At 47.1% G+C, this 27,954-nt stretch overlaps 2 protein-coding genes across 8 annotated transcripts in view; both read right to left on the reverse strand.

The window, feature by feature from the left end:
* The window catches only part of DYSF (dysferlin), a 94,542-nt gene extending 92,220 nt beyond the window's left edge, over window positions 1–2,322 (reverse strand). For all 5 annotated transcript variants that reach the window (XM_083832774.1, XM_083832786.1, XM_083832785.1 and 2 more), the window contains exon 1: window positions 2,188–2,322. In XM_083832774.1, the coding sequence (XP_083688900.1) occupies window positions 2,188–2,275 (88 nt within the window). In that variant the 5' untranslated portion in view covers window positions 2,276–2,322. The remainder of the gene's footprint in view (window positions 1–2,187) is intronic.
* Window positions 2,323–5,167: 2,845 nt separating this feature from the next.
* The window catches only part of ZNF638 (zinc finger protein 638), a 54,677-nt gene continuing 31,890 nt past the window's right edge, over window positions 5,168–27,954 (reverse strand). For all 3 annotated transcript variants that reach the window (XM_083835011.1, XM_083835010.1, XM_083835009.1), the window contains exons 14-26: window positions 27,842–27,894; window positions 26,985–27,116; window positions 26,696–26,824; window positions 26,332–26,373; window positions 24,494–24,634; window positions 23,298–23,423; window positions 19,275–19,324; window positions 13,951–15,370; window positions 13,257–13,322; window positions 9,711–10,710; window positions 7,160–7,252; window positions 6,273–6,391; window positions 5,168–5,476 (exon numbers count right to left, since the gene is read on the reverse strand). In XM_083835011.1, coding sequence (XP_083691137.1) covers window positions 5,417–5,476; window positions 6,273–6,391; window positions 7,160–7,252; window positions 9,711–10,710; window positions 13,257–13,322; window positions 13,951–15,370; window positions 19,275–19,324; window positions 23,298–23,423; window positions 24,494–24,634; window positions 26,332–26,373; window positions 26,696–26,824; window positions 26,985–27,116; window positions 27,842–27,894 — 3,431 coding nt within the window. In that variant the 3' untranslated portion in view covers window positions 5,168–5,416. The remainder of the gene's footprint in view (window positions 5,477–6,272; window positions 6,392–7,159; window positions 7,253–9,710; window positions 10,711–13,256; window positions 13,323–13,950; window positions 15,371–19,274; window positions 19,325–23,297; window positions 23,424–24,493; window positions 24,635–26,331; window positions 26,374–26,695; window positions 26,825–26,984; window positions 27,117–27,841; window positions 27,895–27,954) is intronic.

Here is a 27,954-nt window from a genome sequence, read left to right on the forward strand (position 1 = left end):
ACCCGGTGAATGCCGCAAGCACCGGCGGTGCTTCAAGCCCCAGGATCCTGGGGTTGTTAAGGGCTGGGGACGCTGCAAACCCAGAGGACAGCAAATCACCAGGATCAGGGATGTTGTGAGCTGGGGATGCTGCAAGCCCCAGGGATGCCCAAGCAGAGGGCTGCTGTGAGCTAGGGGTGTCCGAGCGCCGGGGATGATGCTGCAAGCTCTGAGGATGCTGGAGTAGCAGGACAGGGAGTTCAGCAAGCCAGGGCTGCTGCAAGCTGCAAGGAGAACCGAGCGGAAGGACCTGGGGATGTCGCAAGCGAGAGGCATGACAAAGCACCGGGCCCTAGGAATGCTACAAACCCTGGAGATGCCACAGCCCCGGGACCTGGAAATGCTGCAGGAGACCGAGCACCGGGACACCTGGGGGTGCCGGGAGCCACGGGGATGCCGGGGCAGCAGCCCTCGGGGTACGGAGGATGCCACGTGCCCAGACCCCAGGGGTGACACCCCCCGAATGCAGAGCATGGGGACCCCGGGGATGGAGCAAGCCGGGGTTGTTCCCTGCATCAGGGACCTGGGGGTGCCACACAGCTGGGGACGCTGTGACATCCATGGGGACGCACCAGCACCGGAGCTGCTGGGGGGGTCTCGCTGCTGGCTGGGGGCTCGGAGTGCCCTGAGGCAGGGGGTCCCCAAGCATAACCCTGCCCACGGGGTGAGACGCAGGCAGCCCCTGCCCCGAGCCCCCTGCCCAGCACGCACCAGTGTGGGGGGAGCACATCCCCGCTGCCACCCCCACCCCTAGAGCAGAGGGGGTGTCCCCTCGTCACAGCCCCTGCGCGCTGCCAGCGGGACGAGGGTGGGCGGAAGGGAAAAAGAAGAAAAAGCTGGAGCTGAGCCCTGCAGGCGGGGGGGTTCCCACGACTGGGCACCGTGACAGCGGGACGGGGACCTCCTGCCACTGGAAGGTCCCCCCTCGAAGTCCCCCCCCGGCCGCAGAGCCCGGCACAGCTGCAGGACACAGGCACACGAGCGCTGACACACGCTCCCCCCTCTCCAGCAAGCCATAAAAAGGCATTTTTTCACCCCAAAGACACCCAGGGCATGGCGAACCAGGCGTAACGCATCGCACACCCCCTCATTTCTCCCGTCACCCCTCGGGGGGGGACATTTGGGACCCCGCAGGCCCATGGCCATCGTCCCCCGGGCAGCGCCGTCCCGCGAGAGCCGCAGGGCCCAGAAATAGCCCCGGTGCTGCGCTGCGGTCACCGCTCAGCTATGTGCCCCCGGCCCCCCCCCGAGCCCCCCTCGCGGGGGGGTAGGGGGGGCTGTGGGTGGCTCTGTGACACCCGGACAGGCAGCTGGGGGGGGCTGGAGGCCCGAGGCAGGCCCGTACTGGGAGCCCCGCACGAACCGGGAAGGCCCCGCAGCAGTCCCGTGCTGGGCCCCCTGCGTTAGGGCCCTGCACGCTGACAGGAGCCGGCACCGGGACCCCCACACATGCACGGGACCCCCTTGTGGGGACCCCCCCCCCGTACTGGGAACCCCACACATCCACACCCACCCCTATAGTGGGACCCCTGCACACGCACAGAACCCCCTTAATGGGACCCCCCCGTGCCGGGAACTCCACACATCCATGCCCCCCCCCGTACTGGGACCCCCGCATGTGCACAGGACCCCCATAATAGGACCCCCCCCATATACTGGGAACCCTGTACATCCATGCCCCCCCATACTAGGACCCCCGCACACGCACGGGACCCCCATAATAGGACCCCCCCATATACTGGGAACCCACATGCACATGGCCCCCCATAATGGGACCCCCCCCATATACTGGGAACCCTGAACATCCATGCCCCCCCCATACTGGGACCCCCATACATGCACGGGACCCCCATAATAGCCCCCTGCCCATATAGGGGGAACCCCGTACATCCACGCCCCCCCATGCTGGAACCCCCATACATTCACAGGACCCCCATAAGGGGACACCCCCCCATACCGGGACCCCCCCACACCCACACCCCCCCATACCAGGACCCCCCCCCCCATAATGGGACCCCCCCACACCCCCCCCCCCGTAGCGGGACCCCCGCTCCCAGCAGGCCCCGGCCGTTCCCCCGGGCACGCCCAGCATGGGGTGGGGGGGGGGGGCTGCAGACACCAACCCCGGCCCCCCCCGGCCCCCCCCACCTTGGAAGACGAGCCCGCAGTAGGCATCGCTGATGTCGGCGTCGGGCGTGCGGAGGTTCTCGGCGTGCAGCACGAAGACGCGCAGCATCGCCCCGTTAACCCCCGCTACCGGCCCCGGTACCGGCCCCGGGCCCCCCCCCGCCGCCCTCGCACTGCGGCAGCGCGGCCCCCCCCCCTCCAGGTTCCCCCCCCCCCGCCCCTTAAAGGCGAAGGGAGCCCGGGGCCGCCTCGGTTTCCCCAGCCGGGGGCGCCCACGGCCCCCGCCCCTTCTCGGAGCCGGGCTGTTTGGGGCCGGGTCGCCCAGCGGGAGGCTCGGGGGGGTCCCTCCCGGCACGGGCAGGACCCCCCCCCGCGATGCCCCCCCCCGGCAGGGGCTGCCCCGTTCCCGTGCCCCAAGAACCCCCCCAGTTTGTGCCTTGGGCTTCACCCAGAGGCCACCACCCCAAAAGCTGCTTTGTCCCCTTCGCACCCCGCTTTGTTCCCTTTTGGGGGTTGGGGGGGGGCTGGTTTGTCCCTGCGCCCCCCCGGGAGCCCCCCAGGCCCCCGCTCAGCCCTCGCCCCTTTTGCGAGAGCCCCCAGGAAGGAGCTGGGACCCCCACCCCTGGCACTGCGGGGCTGGGGGCCGCGCGCAGGCCAAGCTAAACACCCGGGAACTTCGCTAAAAGCCCGTGGATTTCACCCAAAAGTGCCAGGAGCCTGCGGCTGCGGCCCCAGAGCTGTGCCCAGGGGAGGGGGGCACGGGGAGCCCCCCCCAAACAGCAGGTCTGAAATAAAGCCCCTGCCTCCGAGACGCTGCTCGCCGCAGGACGAGCCGAGGAGCGGTTTTGGGGGCAATGTTGGGAAAGTAACGGCTCCCTCGGCGAGACGCAGGCAGTTTTTAACCCGTTTTCCCTTTTTCCGCACCACCGCGGGGGGGGGGGGGGACAAAATGTTATTTTCCCGACGTTCCTGGATTAAGCAGCGTGTGATCGTGGGCAGCCGCAGCGCTTGGCGGGCTGTGCGCTAGGTGCTGGGGGCTGGAAGGAAGGAAAGGGCCAGGCACAAACGCGGGGGGCACGAAGGGAGGCAAAGGGGACGCGGAGCAGAACCGGGAGCACAGCAGCGGATACCAGGGTTGCAGGGGGGGCAGCCCGTTCCCCCCCCAGCCGAGCACGGCCTCAGGGACTCACTGCACAGCTCGGGGCATCAGCATCGAGCAGAGAAGTCAGAGAAGAAATGCAACAGCACTGCGGAGACGTGGCCGAAGGGGCCGGCCCCCACCCCAAACAGCAGCCCCGGGGGCCGCTCACTGGGACAGCTCTGCCGGACCCAGCCGTGGGGAGCCCGGCGCTGAAAGCTGCTTGTTACAGGCTCTTCCCACTGAATTCCAGTTTGTGTCCCATTATTTCAGGCAGAAATTTGCAGTTCTCTTACAAATGAACCATACAACCAACAGTCACCGATAAAGGGCGGCAATCACCCGGTAAGTCTGGAGTTAAACAGCACCACGCCGGCCTCGGCTGCGCTGCTCCTGCTTGGAATGAGCAGAGCCCCTGCCGGCATCCAAGGGAGAGAGAAAAGGAGGCAGCAGACGCGTGGGCTTTTCTTACCCCGAATCACGCTCCCTGGCCTGCCAAGGATTTGATTGTCTAACTCCCTCCTGTGCATTTTTGAGACTCATCTTTTCAGGGGGCTCTCTGCACCTGCCAGGACGCAGCAATCTCGCGGTTCAGCAGCACGTCAGGCAGCGAGCTCGCCCACGGCTGCTTTCTTCACCGAGGGACCCAAGCAAAAAAAAAAAAAATCCCAACCGACAGTAACTGAAGTCACGAACAGAAGTCCACGGTCTGCAAAGGTAACCCGCGTGGCACACAGCACCCCTGCTCCGGGAGCAGCCCGAAGCCGGGTCCTCGGCTTGGAGCGTGGAGAGCGGAGCTTTGTCCTCTGCGCGCACACCGCTGCTGGCTTCAGGGGCTGCTCGGCACCATTCAACAGCCTCTGTGCATGAGATACAAGTGCCTACTCACACCTCTTCCTGCACGTGCTTATCTCGAAGCAGCAAGGTCCAGCAAATCCAAGGGACTTCATGGAATCACCTCCCATACAGGAACGTGTTGCACATCAGCTGCCTGTGGGTGCTCCCTATAAAGTTGTTTATTGTGGTGCTTTACTGACCAGAGGTCTGAACACGAGAGGTTTGTACCAGCTGTGGTACAAGCACGGCCTGTAACATCGCTGTCACCTAGAACCAGAGGCTGCCTCACTCGCCTTGGACATGCAGGAGCAGAACACTTCACCGCCAGGGAGCGAATTCAGCCAAAGGCACCGATCCAACGTTGGAAGGAGTGGCAGTGACAACAGTGAATTAAAAAAAAAAAAACGCCAACACTCTTTGACAAATTTCAAGAGGCTAGGTGAAAAATGCAAGCTCAAAGCAAAGATAATTTTGATCCAGACTTGGGTTGGCGTGCTGTTAATGCTGAATCAGAGACCCAGAGTGATCAGAGAGCAACATTCAAGGGCAGGTTACAAAGTTCAGCCGTGCTGCAGAGCGCTCCACATGCTTCTACCCCCAGACTGGAACAAGCAGGGGAAAAAGAACAACCCAACACAAACAGGCAACTCATTCACCAGGGACAGAGCAAGGGACAGTGACGTCCCTGGCTGACCGCAGGCATGACACGTTCCTGCGGCGCTGCTACAGGCTTTGCTCCACCTGATGGTTTCAGTCTTGGAGTCCTGCTTCACCGTGAGACTTCGGAGGCCGTAGGAAAAAAATCGATAGAGAAAGCCCAGCACGATCGAGCCCCTCTTGTTATCACTGAAATCTTTACCATGATGGTCGCTGACTTGGGGCAGGAAGGTGAACGACTGGAGCACACGAAGAATGTGAAATGTCATCTGTAAAGCGGCACCAGAGAGATCTCTGGAGTGAATTCCCCACTCTGCTGTGTTTCGTTAGCCCTGTGGATCACAATAAATCACACCAAACACCATCCCCTGGTGTTAACTATACAATAAGAACATTTATTTCATGTCAACACTTGTAAAAGAAATCTCTTGCGAGTCAGATGATTTGATATACAAATCAAAGCCACCATACATTTTTTAGTCCGTCTATACTGAGCTCAAATTTATACAACATGAATGCTTGCTTCTGAAACAAAATTACAAATTAAATCATAACAAAATACACAAAATTGACTGGACCCTAAGTTTAATTTGCTGAAACAACTCTTCTTTCCTCTGATCACCTTGAACTCCGTTCTTCCCCACTGTTACCCTCGTCCTTCTGCTTGGCCATGAATTTCTGCAGAAAAAAGGAGAGCCAGTGAAAAGATGCTCCTCTATCATTCCTCAGGCTACAATAAGATCATGCTCTAAATACAGTGCAGATTTCAAAAAAGCATCAGCCAAATGTCAGCAAACTCCTGGAGGTGGCACTGTGCCATCTGCACCAAACAATACGCACCCTCCACCCCTGGAGACACACACACCATCACCGAAGGGTGATGAATGGAATTTTCACGGGGCAGAGAGCAAAACATTAGGGATCGGGGGTTCACGTGATGCTGGGTACCTTACTCTGCCCATCAGATAGAAAATAGCAATTCAGAGTTCACCACAGGTTGCGTTTGTATTCATTCTGCCCAGCACAGAAAAGCCTACGTTGACAAATACCCTCCCACTTTTCTGCTCTTCGTGCACACACGAGCACCTCCCCACAACATCCTAGGTGAGGAAGGCCTCACGTAGATGATAAATTTGGCTAATTTCAGGAGTTAACAATAAATTTGTTAGCTTATAATATATATTTACATACAGTATTTTATTTTTATATATATATATAAATATATATAAATATATATATATTATATGTATTTATATAATATATATATTATACTGTATATTTGTTAACTTCTAACATATTAACAATATATTTGTTAACTGAGTTATATTTGTGTCTGAGTTTAAAATGAAAACCCCTTGAAGTATTAACACGAGCCCCATATGCCAACCAGGAGACTGTTAGCACTCGCTGAAGCACACATCTTAAAAACTGTATTTTTTTAACCCCTACGCGTTTGGAGAAGCTTCAGCATTACCTCCATGTTTTGCTGATGGAGCGGTGTCTTGCAGTGATTTTTCACAGACGTTTCATCCGCGTAGAACAAAGAGCAGATCTGACAGAAAAAGCCAGCCTTCGGAACCAGGTAATCTAAATCTGACAGAGAGAGAGAGCACACAATGTTAACAAAACACAGCTAAAAAAAAATAAAAGATCAGATTCCTTTAGCCAAATCCGCATAACTTGTTATTACTGGCGGGATGTTGGCTACATTTTTTCAGCATTTAGAAAACGATGCTTCTAATCTGAGCTGCTCCCCTGCCCTACTGCCAATAAACGGAGAAGGGCACGTTCTTGTACTTGTCTGTGAAAAGCACAGCTGACTTCTGGATCTGAAAGCACCCTAACGTCTTTCAGCCCTACATAAAGCATTTCAGATATAACCCATTCGCCAAGCTTAACCTCTGTCCTACAGCACGCGAGGTGAACATTTTCTGTCACAAAAACATTGCACAAGCCACCAGGCAACGATCCATGTGTTCCTAGCAACTTCTTCTGCAGTTCAAATGCTTTCAATGGTTTTGTCTAAAAAGCATTTTAGGTGAAAATCCCGGTGTGTATATACACACACACATTTTTTTTATTATGATGTACGCAGTTCCCTCATTTGTATACATTGAGAGAACGGTGGTAGCAGAACTTGTAATGTTTCCTTACTGCTCTAATCCCAGCACAATTAACTGTGCTAATTAGAAATACATTAGTCTGTCTTTGTAAATTAAATGTTAGTAAAATGAACTTTTAACCTTGCTGCTGCTACGAAACCAACAGCAGAAACATGTTAAACTTGCATTCGTGAGAGAGATTCTGGGCCATGAATCACACCAGAACAGTACGGAGCATTTGGGCTAGTTTTGTTGTTACCTTTCGGAGCACTTTGCACCTTTGATGCATCCAAAGAAGCCATTTTCTTCTGCTTAGGCTCTGGTTCTTTCCGTCCTGATCCCAGCTGATCTCCTGGAGGCCAGAAATGCACATTAACACAGACAGCCACTAGTTTAGAGCGTCCCGGACCTAGCTTAAATGGTTCGTTACTGCTTGAAACAAAAACGATCTGTATGGCCCTCACTGCTTTCTCCACTACTCGGTTTGGTCTCTGCACAGAACAATTTTCAGGAACTCCTGGCACCAGCCCCGAGGACAAGGCTCCCAGTTACGGTACTGGTGTGCTGGGGAGGCCAAAAGCCCTGCACTTCGCAGCTGCACCGCCGCTGCTCTCAGCTGCTCTGCTCCAGAGCTCTCACCAGCGACTTCACGCTAACTTTGTGATTATCTTCGTAAGGCAAGCTACCAGACTTCCTTGAATTAAACTACCTCAAGGTCCAACAACAGGATTTCGATCTAAACACAACAAAACAAATTGTTGTTTTAAAAAAATGCCCTCAACAGCACACCCATCGCATTCAGCAAGTTGTTCCAGCACGGAACGAAGCTCACTTCCAAAGCATTCACCTTCTTTCTGTGAACTGCCCCAGCCTTCTGCTGCTATCCTGCCTCTCTATCCAACAGCCTGAACAGCATTTATTACCAGATTCCACTTCCCCGTGAAGATAATTAAACTGATGAAATCAGAGAAAACTGAAAAGGAGTTAAAGAACAAAAGCTTTTAGCAAAATTAACTCTCTCCAGTGATTTTGGCTCACCGGAACTAGAGCGTAACACGGGAGAAGCCACCTGGCTTTAATAAGGGGCACTCACTACGTTGCCAGTTTCGTGGCCACTGCAGAACACAGCTTTGTTACAGAGCCAACCCGAACCAAGACCTGGTCACCAGATGAACCAGCTCCAAGGCAGTATCTAAATTATCATTTTAGGATTCTTCTGGAGCCAGGGAGCTTGACAGTCTCTCCTAGAAGATAGGCTAAAACCCAAACAACGTGCTTATCTGAACAGTTCATCCGGCAAAGACCCACATCAACAACAGCTGCTTTCTTTCCAGTTCTGCGTTCAAGTAACTTCAACGCCAACCCGCCTTAAGCAAGGTTAACGCAACGAAGCCTTGGGCCCTACTAACGAAAACCAGGAAGCTGCTGAAGGAACGCACCGGACGGCAGCAGCCTGCTGCGTGCCCAGGAGTTTTCAGCACACTGCACCAAGCCCGATTCAGACCTGACGTAGCTCTTTACAAGCTGCAGCCCGAGCGCCGTCACTTACCCTGCTCGCCTTGCAGCAGCTGAGAACCCGTTTCCTATTTTGCTGCTGGAATCAGATTTCAAGACTCGCAGTGACACCGGTCAACCTGCTTTAACCTCTCCTTCCCAGCTTCCTTGCTCAGCTTCTCAAACTCAGGAAGAACTTTTCTACGCCCACCTGTTTTTCCTGAGATTTTTACTGCATGGAGTAGAGCTAAAATCACTTACTGTGTCTCAAGCGTTTTTATAATTTGGCACTACCACCTAGATCAGAAACCAACTCAAGCGCTCGGATATTTTAAGAGGTCTTTTTACAACTTCCTTGCTTACAGAACAGAAAATATTTTCAATAAATGCTTTTGTTAATCACACGGAAGTTTACATTCTATAACAATATTACAACATGGTTTAGCATTTCAATATTTATTGGTGTGTACACAGTCAACTAACCTGTTTCCTACTGTTCGCAGAAACTAAACTTCAAAATACCGTTTTAAGCACGATAGCTCTCGCTTCTGCAACTCCTCCAAATCTGCACTTACTCGGGTTGCCTCCGCTACGCAGTAAGAGCAAGATGAACAAAAGCTCTCCCAGAACAGCAGAACAAAAGGCGCTGCTGTCAGCATTCAGCTGCATCAGCAGAGACAGAAAATCTCGATATTTGTGGACTGCGTCACGTGGAGCCTCCCACCCACACTTTGGCCAAAAGTCTTCCTGTGTGCAGGTTGTATCTAGCTCTCCCTACTTGGTTCTGCTGGGCATTTCTTAACCCTCTCCTTACTCCATACTACCATATGCTCCTATGTTTTTCCCTCTAGATCCAGCTTGGAAGCTCTTACTTCTTTGCATGTGCGTGTCTATTTCATTTGACTCTCCCATTTTAATAATGTTCGGTTCTGTAATCAAAGACTACAAATAATCTTTAGTGTTAGGTAGTTTACCGAGCTTTGCATTAGAGGCTGGGAGAGAAACCATTTCCCCAATTTTAGCCATCATAAACACCAAATGAACATTTCAAAAGAATATGCTGCTTAATTTTACATCAAGAGAAAAGGCTACATCCTAAACTGCATTAATGTAATATCCTACCTTCAGACTGCTCTTCGCTACCAGTCTTCATTTCCTTCCTAGTAACTCAATTATTGACTTTGTGGAAGATTTGGGTTTGTTTTTTTTCCAGTTTCCTCTATTTGCTACAAGGATGCCTTTGTCCATTCCCTGTGCAATGGTTACAAGCATCTTATTTTCTATTTCCCCTATGGAAGCTACGAGAGGTTCCTTACCTTTCGACTTTGAGATTGCAATAATATCTTCGTCTTCTGGACTCATGTCTCCTAGAATTTCCATTTCTTCTGGTCCTGCAATAGCAACAATATCCTCCTCTTCTGGTCCTGCAATGGCAGCGATTTCTTCTTCTGGTCCTGCAACAGCAACAATGTCCTCATCATCTTCATCTTCGTTCAGATTTTTCCCTAGGAAAGTATTTTCTTCTTCCTCATCCTCCTCTCCAACTTCATCTACTGTAACAAAGTTTAGTTCCTCTTTTAGGCGATTGAAATCAGCCAGAAAATCATCTTCATCTTCATTAACTTCATCCAACGTCACCAGCGGGTTGTCTTCATTGTCCTCCTGTATTTCATCCACCGTCACTAAAGCACTGGGATCGTCAGGCACCTGAGAGGCAACAAAATCTCCAGAATCCTCAGCAGTCCCTTTATCGTCCTCCTTCTGTTTCAGCACATACTCGACGTTCAGATGTGCGGGCTCATTCAGCGGCAGCTCCTCTACTTCACCAATTTCATCTACAGTTACCAAGGGTTCAGTTTTCAAATCCTGCTCCTCAAAAACCGACCCGGGGACGTCCTTATGGGAGCCAAGGTCCTCCTGCTCAGATATCTCATCCAAAGTCACAAGCGACTGCGGATCCTTTACCACTTCTGCCATCAGCTCTTCCTCCTCAATCACTTCATCCACCACCACCAGGCCCTGCGGGTCGCTGAGTGCTTCTAGGTTAGCATCTCCCACCAGCTGCGCGGGCCCATCCTCCTCCTCGCCGATCTCATCCAAAGTGACAAAAGACAGCTCGCTTTCAGCGATGCGTGCCACGGAGCTCTTCCCTTTTCTTCTCTTAGAACTTGGTTCAGAGGAAGAGTTATTTTTAGCGCCGTCTTTCCTCTTTCCCCTGGGTGGATTTCGCCGTGTTTTAACAGGAGACTCGCTCTCCTCCACCACCTCATCCACAGTAACAAATTCATCCAGGTTGAACGGAAACAGCTCTTCTTCCTACGGAGTGTAAGAACGCGAGCAGAACAGTTTAACATCCAGCTTAACATAACACACACTTACCTCCGTCCACAGGGTGCCTCATGAAAAATACGACACACACAGAAGCCGGATGAAGGGAAAGAAAATTCAACTCGAAGGTAGAAAAAAATGCTCAGGCCTTCCACCTCACACGGAACAGTTTTCGTTACTTCACCATTTGCATTAAGCGGATATTAGCTCAGAAATCCGAAGGATTTTTTCGAACGCACAGCTGGATGAGCAGCCAATCTTTACATCTATTAAAAGAACCGGGCCAACACCCTGAATGCTTGTGCACATTTTTGCATTCACCTGCAGGAAGTCTACTGAAAATCCAAATAACTCCAGAGTATCCTTCAAGACCCCTATTTTCTTGCATCAGATCTCAGTCTCCTCCCTAAGCAGATGCTGTTAGCACTGCTTCGACAGAGGATACTGCAGTAGATGATCCAGCAAAGTCTTCTTTGTCCCGATGACTCCTTACTGTTTTATCTCGTCTCTTGGGTTTCACCCTACTAACATCTCAGCTCCAGAGAGGTTCTCAGACAGCCCTACGCCCCAGCCTAGGAGAGGGCTCCCAGGACTGAAACCTGCCCCTGTTCCTCTATAGATAACATGCACAAGACCATTTTGTCCTTCCCATTGAGGTCTGCCTAGCCCCCCAGACGTGCTCCCTGGCAGACTTGCTGCTCCTCCCGTGCCCACCGTGCTTTGTAAGGGGCAGGAAGACAAGCTCCAGCCCTCTGGCGAACGCATTACCATATTCTTTTGGTACAACGACAGCAACTGACCCCCATTTCTCCCCGCTTGGAGGCACAGCATCCTCCTGCAACGTGTCACGTATCCAAAACTCCTACTACCCTGCAGTTTGACCGTGCTGCCTTCCATCGTGGCTCGTGCAATTTATTCTGGGACTACTGGAAAGAATTAGCAGCGATTTAATGCCATTTGCAGCTGAGAACATCTGGAGGTGGATGAATGGTCAAATGTGGAATTTAATGAAAGACTGAATTAACCCAAATTACTTTTAGGCTATTTCAGTAGACAGAGTAATGTTTTTGGAATAGAGCGTTACGCTTTGTTCACTATAAAATGGCTCTGCTTTTATAATCAGAACAATAGCATAAGGTGGGTAAGATGTATAAGATGTGTACTTGAAGGCAATTAAGGTAAATTAATTCTAGACAGTAAAACACATCCATATATCCACAGTCCCATATTATTAATTCTATTTCTTCAATGAATGATTCTGATTTATTTTTTTTGTAAAACTGTCTGTCTTACTGTCAAATACTGGTTGGTGTCCAACACAAGAAGAGGGAAAAATAGTTGTTAATGCAGAATTTTAAGGCCAAGGCAAGATGAACTTTCCTATGTCAATGAGTAAGACTGCACGGCTAAGAAATACTAGAAACAGACCTCCAGAAAAAAAAGCTGAAACTAAAAGGCTACATTCCTCCCCCTCTTTGCTTTAAAGCTAACAAATGGTAGGGACAGCATGTGTCTCCACCTGCATCCTGATGCAGAAAGTTTAGGAATATTTAATGCAAAGTGGGCACAGTGAAGTAAACCCAAGAAAATGTGGTTATGTTTCCACTTAAACCAAATGTTATTGGATTTTTTCTTCTGTGAAAAGAAGTACAAAGATACTGGTTCTTATCAGCTGTACAGCAGTGAAGAATAAAGCTCTAAATAGTAAAAGACATTCCAAAACCTTTTTTCAAATGCTGAAGAATTTGCTCTTGGGGATTAAAAAAAGGCATCTGGAGCATCATACAAGTGTTATCTACTACCATTACTGCCACAACTCCACAAACGCACCATTCTGGTCAGGCCAGAACTTTACGTGGATTAATAAAAGCATCCAGGTTGTCAACTCCAGGTCAGGAAGCCTTTTTCCGTAGCAACCCACTACTGACCCAGTAGATCTTTGCTTTGATCCTGTAACACTACTTCCACAACCTCATCAGCATGTGTTTTTATTACCTTTTGTCTGATTTTCTTTCCTAAAGACCAAGCTATCAAAGAGAGATACTCTTTTGTAGTTGAGCCTATAGCTCCAAAGCTCTTCTTCAAACCAACAAGTCAACAAAAACATACAGTAATCTGCTGAACAACCCATGGAAAATCCCTTTGCATGCAAGAGACACGGTGGATGGAGAAATTCTGACTACCTGCTGTTATACAAAGTCGTTTATCAAGAGCTAGAGGACCTCAACCTTCCTTCCTCTTCTCACAAGTGCGATGATGGATAAAGATGTTACGTAGCTAACTAAGGATCCAGTTAATTAATTCTTTCTCTCCCAAACAGGCGATATCCAAGACCAAGAACCAGCTCCTTTTAACACTCACTTCCTGAAGTAAGCTTCTCTCCCAGATGACTTGACTTTACAGCTGTTGTCTAACAACTAGTAATAACAAGAATAGTAGTCCCAAGAATTCCCTAGGAAGAACGCTGAAGATTCTCAGTACACACATTGTCAAGACAATCTGTATTTTAAGCACAGTTACAGTTAGAGCCTTACCTCCTTTTGTTTTGCACTGCTGCTACTGCCACTTTTCGAAGGTCTAGTATTGCCGCCAACAGAAGCCTGCAAGTCAGACAGAAGTAGACAAGAGATCAGTTAAGGCATCTAACCTGTCCACAAGGAAAATAAAAATAAAAAAACACGAACTTTTCCCTTAATGATTTTTTTTTTAATTGTCCAGATTGCTGCTTCTGATCACATGCTTGGCAAGTACAGAGCTACGCCAACCGTCAGCGGTAGAGTCCAGGCATACAGTCTCTAGCAACAAGTCACAGGTAGCACCTCGCTTAGGAACCTCTTTCCAGTAACCAGTGTCTGTGCAGGACTTGACAAAGCAAATATCAGCTCACAAAAGGACAGAAAGCTTATCGATTCCCATTCAGAACTAATCCAAGAACATAACGTTATAACACTCAGTAAAGACTCGCTTCAAAAAAAAATACCTTCCTGCAATTTTATCCAAGTAGCATTTTCAAACCAGTTACATCCTTGCATTACACACAGTGCAGCTACAAGCAACTGGTTGCCCACCATCTTGCTATTCCAACTCGTCTGTTGGCCCAGACCAGCTGAGTGATTTACGGGAAGGGGAAGGGGAACATACTCTCCTTGTCCCATACTCAACATCTGAGAGAAGCATGGAGTTAGTTACCGATCGGGCACACTGAACCGGCCTTCCTGCCCTCCTCACCTTATTGCTGCTGTTGTCTTTCTTCGTGCTGGATGATCTACTCTCTCCCTCTTGAGACTGTTTTGAACTAGCCCTAGATTCCACTCGCGAGTCCTTCTCTTGCTGAGATGAATTCCTCCCAGTGCCTCCCTTTCCACCAACCACAGAACTTCTGCTCACTTTAGGCTTGCCGCTGCCGTCTCCCAGGCTCGCTCGGCTGCTGGCAGCTCTCGGAGGACCCACTTCTTTCGGTGCAATTTTCTTCTCCGCCACCACTTGTCCTCGGGGCTCAGGTTTCGAGGCAGCTTTCTGCTCCTCTCCTTTACACGGGGAAGGCTCGTTTCTCCACACTGGAACCCTTGGCTTGGATACATCAGGAAGAGACACCACGGCTTTTAAAATCGCTTTACCAACAGAGGAAGATTCTTTGACAGATAAAGAGGAGTTTACTGGAAGTGCTTTGCAGGTTTCATCAGCTTTTGCTGGTCCTGTTCCCTTATTTTGAGGTGCTTTGATTAAACTCCCCTCATTCTTTTCATTCACATTTTTTTCAGCGTTTTCCACAGACGCCCCAACCTTGGCCACAGATTTTTCAAGTTTCTTCTCTGGCTCTGCCCCAGTCTTGCCCCAAAGCTTTTCGGGGGTCTCCTCCACGGCTGTTCCAGCTTTGAGCGCAGACTCCTCTGGCTTCCTCTCGGTGGCTGCTCCGGCTACATCCACTTTCCTCTCCACGGCCACCCCAGTTTGAAGTGCAGGTTTCTTCTCCGTTATCTGAGTCACAGGCTTTTCACAGTCGGTATTCACAGCATCAGAAACACCATTTTTTTCAAGAGCCTCCAACTTTTTGTTTGTTTGTGTGACAGCAGACGAGACCGTCTCCGTTGACGCTGCATCCAAATCGGGGGGCACGGCTTCAGGGGCAGCCCCTGCTTTTCTCCCTCCTGGCAGCTTCAGAGCAGAGCCTGACGGCACATCTTCCACCTTCCCCACGTCGGGCGATTCTTCTGGGGGCTCAGTGGCAGGAGCAGACAGCTCTTCAGCTCTCGCTTTTATTTCCTTCTCCGACGCAGACAGAACAGCAGACTTGCCCAACTCCAGTTTAGCGTCGTCTGTAACTGCCTCCTCTTTCTCCAGGCTGGAAGGAGGCAGCAGCAGCTCTCCTGCCTTTGCTCCAGGTAGTTCAGTATCAGCCGAGCTGACGGGTGCGACACCAAGTTCAACTTCCTCCTTCTCCACGGGCGCTTCTGCCAGCCTCGGAGCAGACTCCCTTATTGCTCTTTCAAGGTGGGACTCAGAGGGCGCTATCTGTACTGCTGACATCTCGTCTTTGACATTAGAGATGGAAATGGGTTCTTTCTTTGCCACACTAGGCTCTACTGGAGGATTAGCAGCTGCTGTTTGCACCACTCCTGATCCCTCTGGATATTTTTTCAAGCCAGAGCTAAATGCATTTAAAAAAAACAGAAGAAATCAAACTATGTTGAGAATTCTACAGTTACCAGTAACCTCTTGACGCCAATGGTGGGTGATTTCCTGATGCATTAGTGCTTAGCATTTGGAAATCTGGCCTATCAGTGTTAAAACGGTTAAAAATACTGAGGCGGACAGCTGATTAGTTTTATGCTTCTGCTCAATCCGCCTCAGTACTGCAAGACTCTTAGGCTTTGAGTTACATTACTTGTCGTCAGACCTCTCGAGGTAGTACTCGGTACTGCTGTGCCCTGTGACCTCGCTGCTGATGTGAGCTCCTAAAATTTAGATCCCCTGATAAAAGGCAGACTGCGAAAGCACATAAACCAAAGCCTCACCCTCCCTGTGCATTACCAGCTCTGTTACAGCAGTTCTGTTATGTCTGAAGGCTCTGCAGTCACTAAGCTAGGGACCTCCTCCGGCAGCTAAGAGCTGAGCCTGTTCTCGTTTCGGGGAGGGAGGCATTACTTTGTTTTTAAGCTCCACTGACCTCACACAACGGCGAGGAACGATGCGTGCACAGAGGCTCCTTTTGGCCGGGCTCTGTTTTCACTACATAATCCCACTGTCAGCTCCCACAATCACAAAGCCCAGGATGACACGCAGAGCACGGTGCCTTTCAGAGAACGCCAGTTACAAACACGTTTCTCTGAAAGAAAGAATCCTGCAAAAATGATCTCGGGAGACTTTAAAACCAGAGATGTCTGTGCCCCTTCTCCCACAAGGCTCAAGAAAATGAGCATCCTCAGACCACCTGCCTCTGAGGATGGAAGGGCGTCGAAGCACCAATATTGACCATCTCGCTGGGTGCCGAAGCAGACACAGAAGCATCAGACACCCGCTCCGTGGTTACACACAACGGAGCAGGCTGTGCCATGGTTTCTCTGAACCTAGGCACATGGATAAAGAGCGTGCGTTTGTATTAACCTTCAGAAAAGTAAGAAAGGTAAGGAAAGCTTGCCGTTTTGGTAACCCTCAGTACAGTCTCATCAAGAAAATGGGAGGACAGATAGAACGGGGCCTGGCGCTGGCACGAATGCTAAGTCTGGAGGGGGGCAGATGAAGGGCTAACAAGAGGAGCACACAACACGTGGAGCCAGAGCGATGACAACAGGCAAAACTCAGCTAAAGTCTGTGCCGTGGAAGCACAACGAAACCACCAGGAATCGCGAGGGTTTCCTCCAGCCCCAAGGGCACCGTCCTCTGCTGCTCCAAAATGCGAGAGGAGAAAGAAGAAGGGATGTGAATTCTGCTTCAAAGCTCTTTCACAGAGCCAAGTGAAAACTGGCATAGCTGTAACCGGGCATCTCAGCACAAGAGGAGGGCACGCATCCTGCACCCAGCCCCGGCCCCGTGGGTGGGCCCCAGCAGTGTGAGTGTTTAAGCAGTCCGGGCTGAACTGCTTTTTAGGCTGTGGTGTCAGGTTATTCAGTCACAGCACGGAAGAGATTTTGACACCAGTTAAACACTGACAGTATTCCAAAGCGAAAAACGCTTCAGTTCATTTCCTCCACTACCTGAGCGTCCTACAGACCTCTGGGCTTTGGGTCCCATGTGTCTGTGTAGCAAAACATTACCTGGATATCTCAGAGCCCAGCTGTGCCACTGACGCATGGAAAGCTTGATTAAATACAGGCTCTAGCACCTCGCTAAGCTGTGCCCTGCTTAGCCTCTCTTTGAGCACTTCTGCAAGGAATGGAAAAATGTCAGTGAACACTGCAACCACATGCTAGCTACACGGCTTACAGCAAGCAGCACGCACGTGTTATCCTCTACACGATTCAAACGAGGTAGTAGTCACTGGATTCTCAGACTTCGTGCCTCCCCTCCTGCCAGCACCCCCGCCGTGCCTTGCACAAAGCGCTGGTGACCTCCAGAATACGTCCTGATGGGTTCAAAGCGGACTGAAGCAACGGAAGGAGAACTCTGTAAAGCTGGCAACGTGCAGAGATAAAGATGAGCGAGCATGAGGAAGCATCAAGGTACCTGAAGACGCTTAAAAGATCTGTCAGGCACTGGGCGAGAAGCCCGCAGACCCACAAGATGGATGTCCTGTACAGAAGTCAGCACAGAGGGTGAACCGAAGTCCCTGCCCAGCACGTCCCCGCAGCAGCGGCCACACGCAGCCATCGCTGCCCGAGTCAGCCAGGGAGACCTGGAGAGGTTCGGTTCTGGAAGCGCCAGCACAGAGAGCCGAGGCTGCGTCACAACAGACACAACCTGCCATCCACACGTCGCTCGGGGTTAAAGAGGAGCAGGAGGACAGACCTCGATCCTTAACCCGGTGAAGAAAAGTTTCAGCTATTGTTAGCTGAGAAAACAAATGAACAGAAATGAAATCAGCATTCAACAGAAATGCATCAACATTCCTAAAATGCATCAACATTCCTAAAAGCGGGTCAGTCTCCACAAAGTTAGATGAATACCCTACCCAGTTTGGGCAAAAACCCAGCTTCAAAAAGCTTATCAAAGGTTTTTTTGACATCACAACCTCCAAGGCAAGGGAGGAGGCGTTGCCTTCTGCTGCGCCAGTTCTGCTGCTCCCTCCCTCCCCAGAAAAACGTGGCAAGGCCTTCCCGTATATATAACAATATTTAAGCTATGTTCTGCCTCTTCGGAAATGTAACTCAAGAAATTGGTCAGGTCACGGAGGCCGACAAGGAGAGTTGCCTCACACAGGGAGGATGCGCACGTCCTTATCTGCAGGGCAAATGTCAGCTCTGCCCCTGCTCACCAGCCTCGGCAGGATGCTCTGCAGGGGCTGGGATGCACCCGAGAGTGCCTTGTTTTGGCTGAACTATCACTGCTAGCTACAGCCCACCAGTCTGCGATCAAAAAGGTTACCTGCATGTCTGCACACGTGCGGTTCAGAGCCAGTGCACAGACTAACGCTTTCCGATCTGACCAGGGGGTGAGGAGAAGTTTCATGAAATTAGGGGTGTCTGGCTTTGAGAGAAACAGGTTTTTTGGAAATATAGTAACAGTCCGTAACAGTATATATAATGTCATTACTTGAAATTCAAATTTAAGGACAATTATTAGGTAGCTTTTTTTTTTAAATGACAAATCTTATCCAGAAATACGGATTTGAGTCACAGAAGGTGTTTTAAATATTTGTTAACAAGAACCCTTATGATGATCTATCCACTTACAAAAGTACTCCCAAAACATAACCAAGACAAAAACCAACAAATAGTTACTCCACAATTAGAAATTTTACCACAAGCAATGTCTGTAAAGCAATTTTTTTTTTTAATGGAACATACCAAAACCACAATTTCCCATTTCTAGGTTCTGATGTTAATATAGCATCTAAACATTTTTAAAATCAATTTAGGGACCTGTATCACAGCATGAAGTGAATGTTAATAAGTTAAACAAGGAAGTTCAAGTTTATTTTTAGCATTTGGAAACAGAAACAATAGAGCCAGGTGCTCCGACAGAGGAAAGCACTGTAAGACGAAATAAAGTATAACGCTTCCTGGTTAAACACAACAAAAAGTGTCTTACCAACACGTATATCCCAACATACTTTCCAGGACCTGTGGTAAAATCCTGGCCATAATTATTAAAACAACAACATCTCAACGAACTACACAGAAAACAGGATTTCACCCCGTTTCTCCATGTTCTTTTAAAGCCCCAGATTTCAAGGTGAACACAAACATTACAGCTCTACAGCAATACACCACACGTCCTGCACACACAGAACACACAAAAGGTTGAAAGAAGTAACAGCGAGTAACAGTTGATGCATCCTGCAGCGCGTCTTTTCATCATGCTTGGTTAGAGATGGCTCAGCATCTGCTTAATGTTGGATATGCATTCCATAAACAATACGTATAAGAAAAATCTTAAATATCTGAGAGGCATACCTTCCTTTGCTCGGTTCCTCTTTCTTCACATCTTTTTTAATAGCTTCAGCCTGAAAGGCAAAAGTCAGGGTTCAGTATCTGCAACTTGCAGAAGCAACGGCACAGTGTTTGCATAGGACAGCTCATTAATAACACCATGAACCCAGATTTTATGCATGTATTACCTGAAAGATCAAATGTCAGAAAACTAGTCCAAAACTGCTCACAGCAGAACAAGGACTTCCTAAGCCAACAAATAAAAGCACACGGCTGGGTAAGAGGGTTTACCAGAAGGCCGCTAGACAGAACGTGTGGCAGAGCACCCGTGGTTTCACCCGCCTCATCTTCAAAGATGGGTTTTTGAGCAGAATTAGCTTTGGGCCTGTGATGTATTTTGGGGAGAGAGGATGTTAATCATCTTTTCCCAGACAGCATCTTCTTTCCCATACTGGGGAGGACGCTAAGAGCTGCAGAGCTCAGGTAAACTGCAGCTAGCTTGACAGCTAGGTGCCGTACTGAAACAACAGCATCGCACCTTTTGAAAGACAAATCACATTTCGAGTTAGGCAAGTATCTACAGAAAATCCAAGGCCAGATTCTATTCCTTAAAACCTGCTAAAGTAGTATCGATTGCTTAAATATGACTAACTAAGCCTCTCTATTTGCTGATATACAGAATAATTTTAATGAAATAACATCTTCTGGAAAAAAAAAAAAAGAAAGAAAACCAACTATCCCAGCTTTGTGGCTATCACAGTTCATGGCACAGGTCCAAACAATCCAAAAACTTTTAAAACTGTGTTGAAATTTCTTTTCTAAAGGCATTCTACAAACTCATTTGAAGACTGTCCCTAATAAAAGAACTTCAGATTAATTCAATGCACATACAGTTCACGTTACTCTTTTATTTATGCACGTGTTTTTTTCTGCAGCCTTTACTTTTCCCTTTCTAAGAACACACATTCCAGATATAGCGTGTCAAAGCACCATCCGAGCATGTTATAATAGATTAAAAATAGCTTTGTTTTTCCTTCAGAGAGCCTTCTGAGAGAGAGGAGAGAAAACAGCTTAGGTCAAATGGGGCTCCGAGCTCAACGCTCCTCTGGTGCTTAGCCACAGCACCCAGATTCTGCCCCACCGCCGAGGAAGACGGGCAGCGCGCAGAGGTCACTGACTCAAAGCACAGTGAAGAATAAATGAAGGAAAAATGCAGTTTTCCCTTTTAAGAGGGGGACCGGCACAGGCGTTTTCCTCCCCCTCTCAGATAGAGATAGAAACAAAGCTGGGAAGCACAGCTCCGGCGTACAGATTTCTATTGATGTGTGAAAGGCTGGGACAGTCTTACTGACGAGGAGCACTTACACCACTTGTAGCAATGATTCTGTACCCAGCTGCACATTCACCGTTACAAGAGTTTCCCCACAGGTGTACTTTTGTTACTTCAGCAATATTAAAACTCAGACATCATCAGCAAAATGGCAAAAACAAAACTGTAACGTGATTAAGCAACGCTTCCATTACTTCCACCACTGCGCCGCTGGCATCAGTCCCTGCTGGCTGGCTGGCCAACGTCCCCAACCTCCCCATCGTCCCCAACCTCCCCAGGTCAGGCGAGCACCCCGAATCACCCCGGAGTGCACAGCTGGGAAGAAATATTACTTCGAAAACAGAGAGCTGAATGCCATTCTTTGTTGGCACTGAACTCTGATCTGATGTAACATTTCCAGCAACAAAGGCACGTTATTCTGCTGCTCCAACACAAGGTAGAGGAATGGCTACAACGAGCAGATTTGGTTCAGCGTTCCCGCGATGCATCCTTGCCAGGCGTTCCTTAGCAGAAGCACTTCAGTTATGGTATTTTGCTTGTTTTCCAGTGCTAAGAGAGCTTATTACTTACATTTTGTTAGACTCGGGAAAGAGCTTATAAGCCTGAAGACTTTGTTATTTTCTTCAGCTACTCAGGTAGTCTAATAAAAAATATTACACTTAAATGCATCTGACGACCTGATACAACTTTAACTTATGTTCTTTAAAAAGACCTCAAGTTCACTACATAAAAAATACAAAATACAGTGGCACGGAAGACAACATTCTTTATCCCACACAACAAGAATCAGCGTCCTGCAGTGGGGAAGAGAAAGGAAAACCTCGTGGGGACATCTGATGCAGGTTCCTGCATCCAGCAGAGCTCACCTGGGTTTAGCACATCCAGCAGCGCATCACCTGCGGGGCCCCCGGCCCGCAGGGCTCCTGGGGGCTGCACCACACCGACAGTACCACAACAAAAGGCTCGTGCGGTAGAGATGGAGCGTTCAGAGCAAAATTTAAACCAGTCCTCTGAATCAATTATGGAATTAAAAGGCATTTTCACCGTTCTTGTGCTGAATCGCAGGTGAATGCCCAGAAGGTACGGACGGGAAGAGCTGGGAAGCCAAGCTGACCACAGGCTCCCTGCGGACATTTCAGAGTCACTCTTACAGAGCAGGAAACAGGGAACTGATCTTAGACTGGACTCTACACATGCACAGCATCTGCTAATGTCCAATCTAATAGGGACACAATGAATCCGCTCAGAAACATCCGCATGCCCAGAGCACGTGTGGTTGTGCACCCTACGTCCTATACCATCAGAGATGCAACTTAACTGCAAGAGAGCCCTACCAAACACGGACACCTAAAATCTATTGCCGCACTACGTATTTTAAAATGTGAATCCCAAACACCATACAGCTACCCTACAAACTTTGTAAATAAGGATGCTTTTCAACAAAGCACAAGAAATTGCCAATGCAATAGAGAACAAACTATAATCCATGTCAATGATCAGTACCCAACCTGTTCTCAAAAAAATAAAATTAAGAATATACAAAAAATCATTGTGGTGATTGGCGAGAACACTGACAGCTTGGTCAGCACAGCAAGAAGTATGCATCTGAGTCATTTTTATATATATTTGACTTCCCTGTGTTGAAGTTAACAGACTGATGCCCTTGTTATTAGGCACCTGAAGTTAAACCTCTACCTGGTGGTGAATAACAGTGAAGGGATACCCTGCCCCTCCAGCAAATCCTCTTGTTTGAGCAGTATCTCAAAGTCACGTCATTGAAAATGAACAGGAACACCCAGGGAACGAGAGCTCCAACGATGGAATTCACATGGATAACCCCTTGTAAGGGCTTTACCTATCTCACAAGCACAGAATTCAGCTTAAGATAACCGTACAGCTTGTAGTCTGTATCTTGACAGAAAACAGTTCAGACTGAACTGCTTAGCTGGTCCGTGCTCTTGCAGTTGTATGTAAGCTACAAAGAGCAAACCTATTTGAAATTCAGATGAACAAAAGCCAACCTATATCCCCCTATGATAAACACAATGTGGAAGATGCAGCAAAGAGATGGAGAGTCTGCCACTGGGCAGATAGTTCAGATTTCTTGCTCAGAGCTCTTTACCCAGTGCAATACACACTAAACTTCCCTCTCTCTGGCATTCAGCTGCTGCAGTTTACTGTTCTTTCAGCAGATCACCAGAAGTTAGCAGGGAGCTGTTCAATGCTGCAAGTAATTTCATCTGCAGGCGATAAAACAGCAGCAGCTGTAGGCCCACAGATCACTGCTGACACAGCAACTGGGTCTGGAACCAAAAAAGGACTGAAGTAGATGAACTGTTAAAAGACAAATCAACTCTAATAGAGTTTCTCTAATCATTTCAGTCATAAATTCTTTTCTAACCAGTACTAAACAGCTACTTTTCTTCCTTTTCATCTTTTATTATGGAAAACTTTTATCAGCTGAAAGAGATTCCATAAGATTTGTAAAATAGAGAGAGATTTAAAAGAAAGCCATACAGCAACCCATACTTTTTCACACGTATGTCACATTCCAGAGTTCAGGCGAGTTCATTCAGCACCCCACAGTTACACAGTTTTCACTCTCATCCACAACAGCAAATACTGAAGGAAATGCTGACGTTATCCCCACCGACTGCCCTTACAGGAAGTTTGTACTATTGCACAGAAATGTACTGTTGAAAAAGAAGAAATCTTACTTCAGCATACTCTCCATTAGGTGACAACATACAGCTCAACGTATGCTCACCCATCTTGTAGGGATATTGTTTCAGGAAGCAGTACATTGATCTAGCTGCCTTGGGACTCTCCAGCTGTAGAATTGCCTAAAATGAAGAAAGCACAAGCTTCTAATAATTGTTACTTCTATCTTGCTTCTTTACTGCAGAACAAGTTTAATAAATTAAGTTGGCATAGCAGGGGATATTTAGTTTCTGAGGGCTTCAACATCCTGATTTTAAATTTGCTAAAAGCAGCATTTTTGATGAAACACTGCTCTGGATATGGAGAACAGTGGACTCTCTTCTTTCTGTGAGGCTGAGGGAAGAAATCTTGTGTTGGAATTATCTGTGGAAGCAAGCAAAGAACTGTGTCACAGAACAGGGGAGCCTGGAGCTTTCCTACCCCCGTGTCCAGCCTTCTGGTTCCCAGACACATCCAGCTTTGATTCTGCTGCAATTGATGAGCATCTTCCCATAAGCTGCTAGGGGAAGTGCATGGCCATAGAAAAAAAAGTAACGTTATATAAAGAAAATGGTAAAAATGAACTAAATTCAGAAGTTTATACACTGTACTGGAAATCTCTCACTTCTTTACCTTTAAGCTATCGAATACAATGGGACATGAGTCTTCCACCTTCAATTCAAGTTGTGTTTTAAAGAGTTGTGTTTTTTTTTTTAAGCAAACCTATGTACATTATCCCTCATCTTTCTGTAAAAATTAAAAAGGTTTCTGTCCACTGAAAATCAGATCACAAAGTATTTAATGAATAAAAAAAAAATAGTACAATTCTGACATTTTCCCAAACTAATTTTTTTCCCAAGCTTCCTACTAAATGGGAATTCGTTCCGCCCTCCACCACTTATACCTTTCTAATGTCAAAGGTTAATATATTTTCCAGCCATTTGGGAAGCTTTACTTTCAGACCTTAAACTGTTCTTGTATTGTTCAGGCTAGATAACAGCCTAAAGTTTGTTTTGTTTGTTTTTTTCCTTCCCTGCAGCCCCCAGCAAATAAGATAAGCTATTTTCTTGTACAGGGTGAGTGGGAAAGAAAGCCTACATTCAGTTCAGGAACTCTGATCTCTCATTAGCAGAACACTGTTGGTACTGGGAGGTTAAAAGCTTAATTTTTTATTTTAACATGGTACTGTGCACTAGGGAAAAATAGTACTTACCTTGTTTTTGTTCTTCAGCACAACATAATGATCAACTTTTCCAAATCGAAGTCCCACACAAACTACTTCAAATTCTCTGTATCCATCATCTGGTAAGTTTCCAAGATGCACAAACTGATGATGTATAGCTTCGGTATTTACCTAAAGAAAAGCGATGACTTAACTTTCCAGCATTCTTTATAAGCATCTACTGAACTAGGTTAGGAAAGCGCCGCAGGAAGCGTCCAGATCACTCAGATCCCCAAGAAGAGCATTCACATGCATCCAATGTTCAAATTTTCAGATTCACACCAGATTTTCCAGCTTTCTATGCAGCACATAAAAAGAATTTGATATAACTCCTAGTAAAGAATAATGAACTTAAAAATGTCGAGTGTTTTATTTTAAATTATCATTTAATTTTTTAAACAACGCAATAAAAGTCCCTCTAAGGAACACTACAAAATACTGCTGAAGTTCAAATGAGATTTGGTATTTTGAAAAGCTTATTATCTAGTCAGATCGCAAACCAGTCAAGGCACAGAAACCCACCTGAAAGAGTATATGATTATGGTTTTTAAGTTAGAGTTTGATTTATTTGAACAGTTTATAATGACAAAAAGATCCTTGGACAAATATAATTTCTTCAGTTTGTCGATTTCCAAACAGTCTTACGGAATCCCTGCGCAGATTAAGAACCTGTGATTTCAGTCAGACTACAATTTGAACAAATTTTGATAGTGAGATGCTACGAAGATTTAATTACATATCCATCCAAAACACACAGAGCAAGTGGCTGAATAGCTCCAACCCTGCTACAGAGGCAGGGAGGCGTCCCCGCTAACCTGGTGTCCCCAGGATGAATGTCCTCCCCAGGGCAGCACTTCAGTCACAACGTGGTAGGCTCGTACGCTTCTTGCAACAGAGCCTTTGCTGTAACGGGATATTCAACTCTAATTGGAAAGTTTTTCTTGCTGGTGAAGGTTCCTTTATCACCACCACCATGGGGACAAGGTGTCAGAAGAGACCTGGAAGCCTCTTCCTACCAGGAAGGATTCTGGTGCAGAACATAAGAGCGGGCTGACTGCAAACGGAAAGCTAACCTCAGCCATGTTTTACTGGAAGAAAGATATAAGGATGCCTGGCACTAATTATTTTGTACCACATCCAAGGAAATGGCCCTGGGGCACAAAGTCCAAAGGTACTAGTAGACTTCTGAAATCTTAAGCAAGTCTTACCTTTAAATACTTGAAAGCTGCGTGTCTTTTAGAAACAGAACCTGCCCTCCCTCACATAATAAAGGCTGTTATTCCATTAGCCTCTACCTGCAGAAAAGGCCTCTCTGAGCCTACACTGCATGAAAAAGCTTTGCATGTCAATTGCCGGCAGGCACCAAGAAAGGTGTGAAGGAACAGGAGGGACAAGAAGGGAGACGCTCTACGCTGAACAGCAGGAGTAGTTTTGACAGTTAAATTAAAAAAAGAGAAACCTTTCTATAAAGCATACTAGAAAAACGGGCGCCACTATACACAGGCAAACGCTCGCATTCTCCAAGCTACAGTGGTCACAAGCACGCTGTTAGAATGTGAAAAAGCCCTGACAGAAGGAGAGGCTCCCTGAGGACTCCTACTGAATGTTTAATTCCTTGCCCTTCATGCATCATGGAGCTAAACTAAGCAATCATTTACTCGTTTTATTCCGTGCTTATTCACCCATGAATACATATATAAACATTTAATTCAAGAGCAAGCTTAGATAACTCAATTAGCTATTATTTCACCATGAAGGAAGCTGATTCCAATTTATATTAATGTATTTTGGTAGTATTTTGAAGAAAAGTTTGATTGTCAGCAACTTACCTTAGGGTCAGATTCTTTGATGATAGCAGTAAATATTGATTCCTGGGGAAAAAAATTAAAAAGTTTTAAGATTTAAACAGCAAAATACAGTTTGATTAGCTAATTGGGAATCACAGACTCCCTAATTGAAATGACAACTTTTTTTCCTGCTTTATTAGTAAAAGTGATAGCCTGAGCACTTCTGACATCTGTGTTATTCTGGTATCAGACCAGGACCCCAAAAGACATTTAACATAACGAGTCCTCAATAGGGCATGCTATCAGAATGTACAGAACAGGCAGTGTATAAAAGTCAGCCTAGAAACAAAATCCTGCTCTGTACTGAAACACATATCATAGAATATCAATATATTTTATTACTTACTTCATCTTTTATAGTCTTATACTGAGGCACCATATTGATGCAGAGCTGATTCCCATCCAGTGACATTGGAAAGCAGGTGTAAAATTTAACCATGGAATCTGCAGATTTTCTGTTTATTTCAATATACGCCTTTTAAAATAAAGAAAATAAAACAATAAAAAAGAAATCCTAATTTAGCAAAAACAAATCCTATCAACGTTTGCTACATTGCATTATCACATTTACATTTGTTAGAAGCATATTTACTGCTTCTCCAGGTAGAAACACTGCTAGATACACACTGGAATACCTTTTTATGAGATGACAAAATTAACACATCTCTCAGTCCTCCAAATGGCTTTGCTAGGTTGGAAACTTCTTCAACAGAATATCCTTTCTCAGGCAAGTTTGAAATAAGAACCACACATATATCATCAGGTTCCTGTAAACAAATGAAAGGAAGTATTACTGTTCTTTCTTCAACTCTAAACCAAAACTGCTATATGACTAAAGAGGGCATTTATTTTTACTGTGTCAAACCACCATTAAACTGAATGAAACACTTGCTTAAAAGCATGTATTTATACATGCAATTACCCCAAAACCAAAGAATATTTAAACCTTCTTAGGATTTAGTAGCAAAGCACATTATACATTTTTTTTAACCCCTCTCCATAATTATGTCATGTAATCACCTTAAATTGTGATCGCCTAATTGTGGATGTATCCAGGTTAAACTAATTCTGTACAAACCTTGGTCTCTCTCTTGCCATCTCACCAAAAATTCAAACCAAACCAAAACCCCCTGTAATTATGCCATTACTTTATATCCATGATATGCCCACATGTCAAACACTGCAGGTCTGTACATGCAATTCCTACATCTCGAGAAAATAAGAGAGTTAGAAAAAATCCACAGAAGGGCAATGAACAGTATAAAAAGTAGTTTTGGTGTAAATGAAGAGTGAACAAACTATGAGGAAAAAAGCCAGAAGTCTATCAAATCAAAAACAGCACAGAGAAAATAAACTAGTCACTGTTTCCCAGAAGAAATTAACAGACAAAGGATTTAAAACCGGAGGTTTTCAGACAGCAGAACCATCACTTGGAAACCTGCACCAAATCTCTACCTACAGCATCCACAGATTCAAGCACTTTTAGACTGACCTTGCTAATTGGTTCTGTTGATTCTTCGCTCTTCACAGTCGCTACAGTAGCTTCTATTAAAAAAAAAAAAGTAGGGGTTGTTAATTTAGTAGTTCAGCAGCTTTCTTTAGATG

The sequence above is a fragment of the Anser anser genome (assembly GCF_964211835.1).
Source record: "Anser anser genome assembly, chromosome: 4".
Taxonomy (NCBI): domain Eukaryota; kingdom Metazoa; phylum Chordata; class Aves; order Anseriformes; family Anatidae; genus Anser; species Anser anser.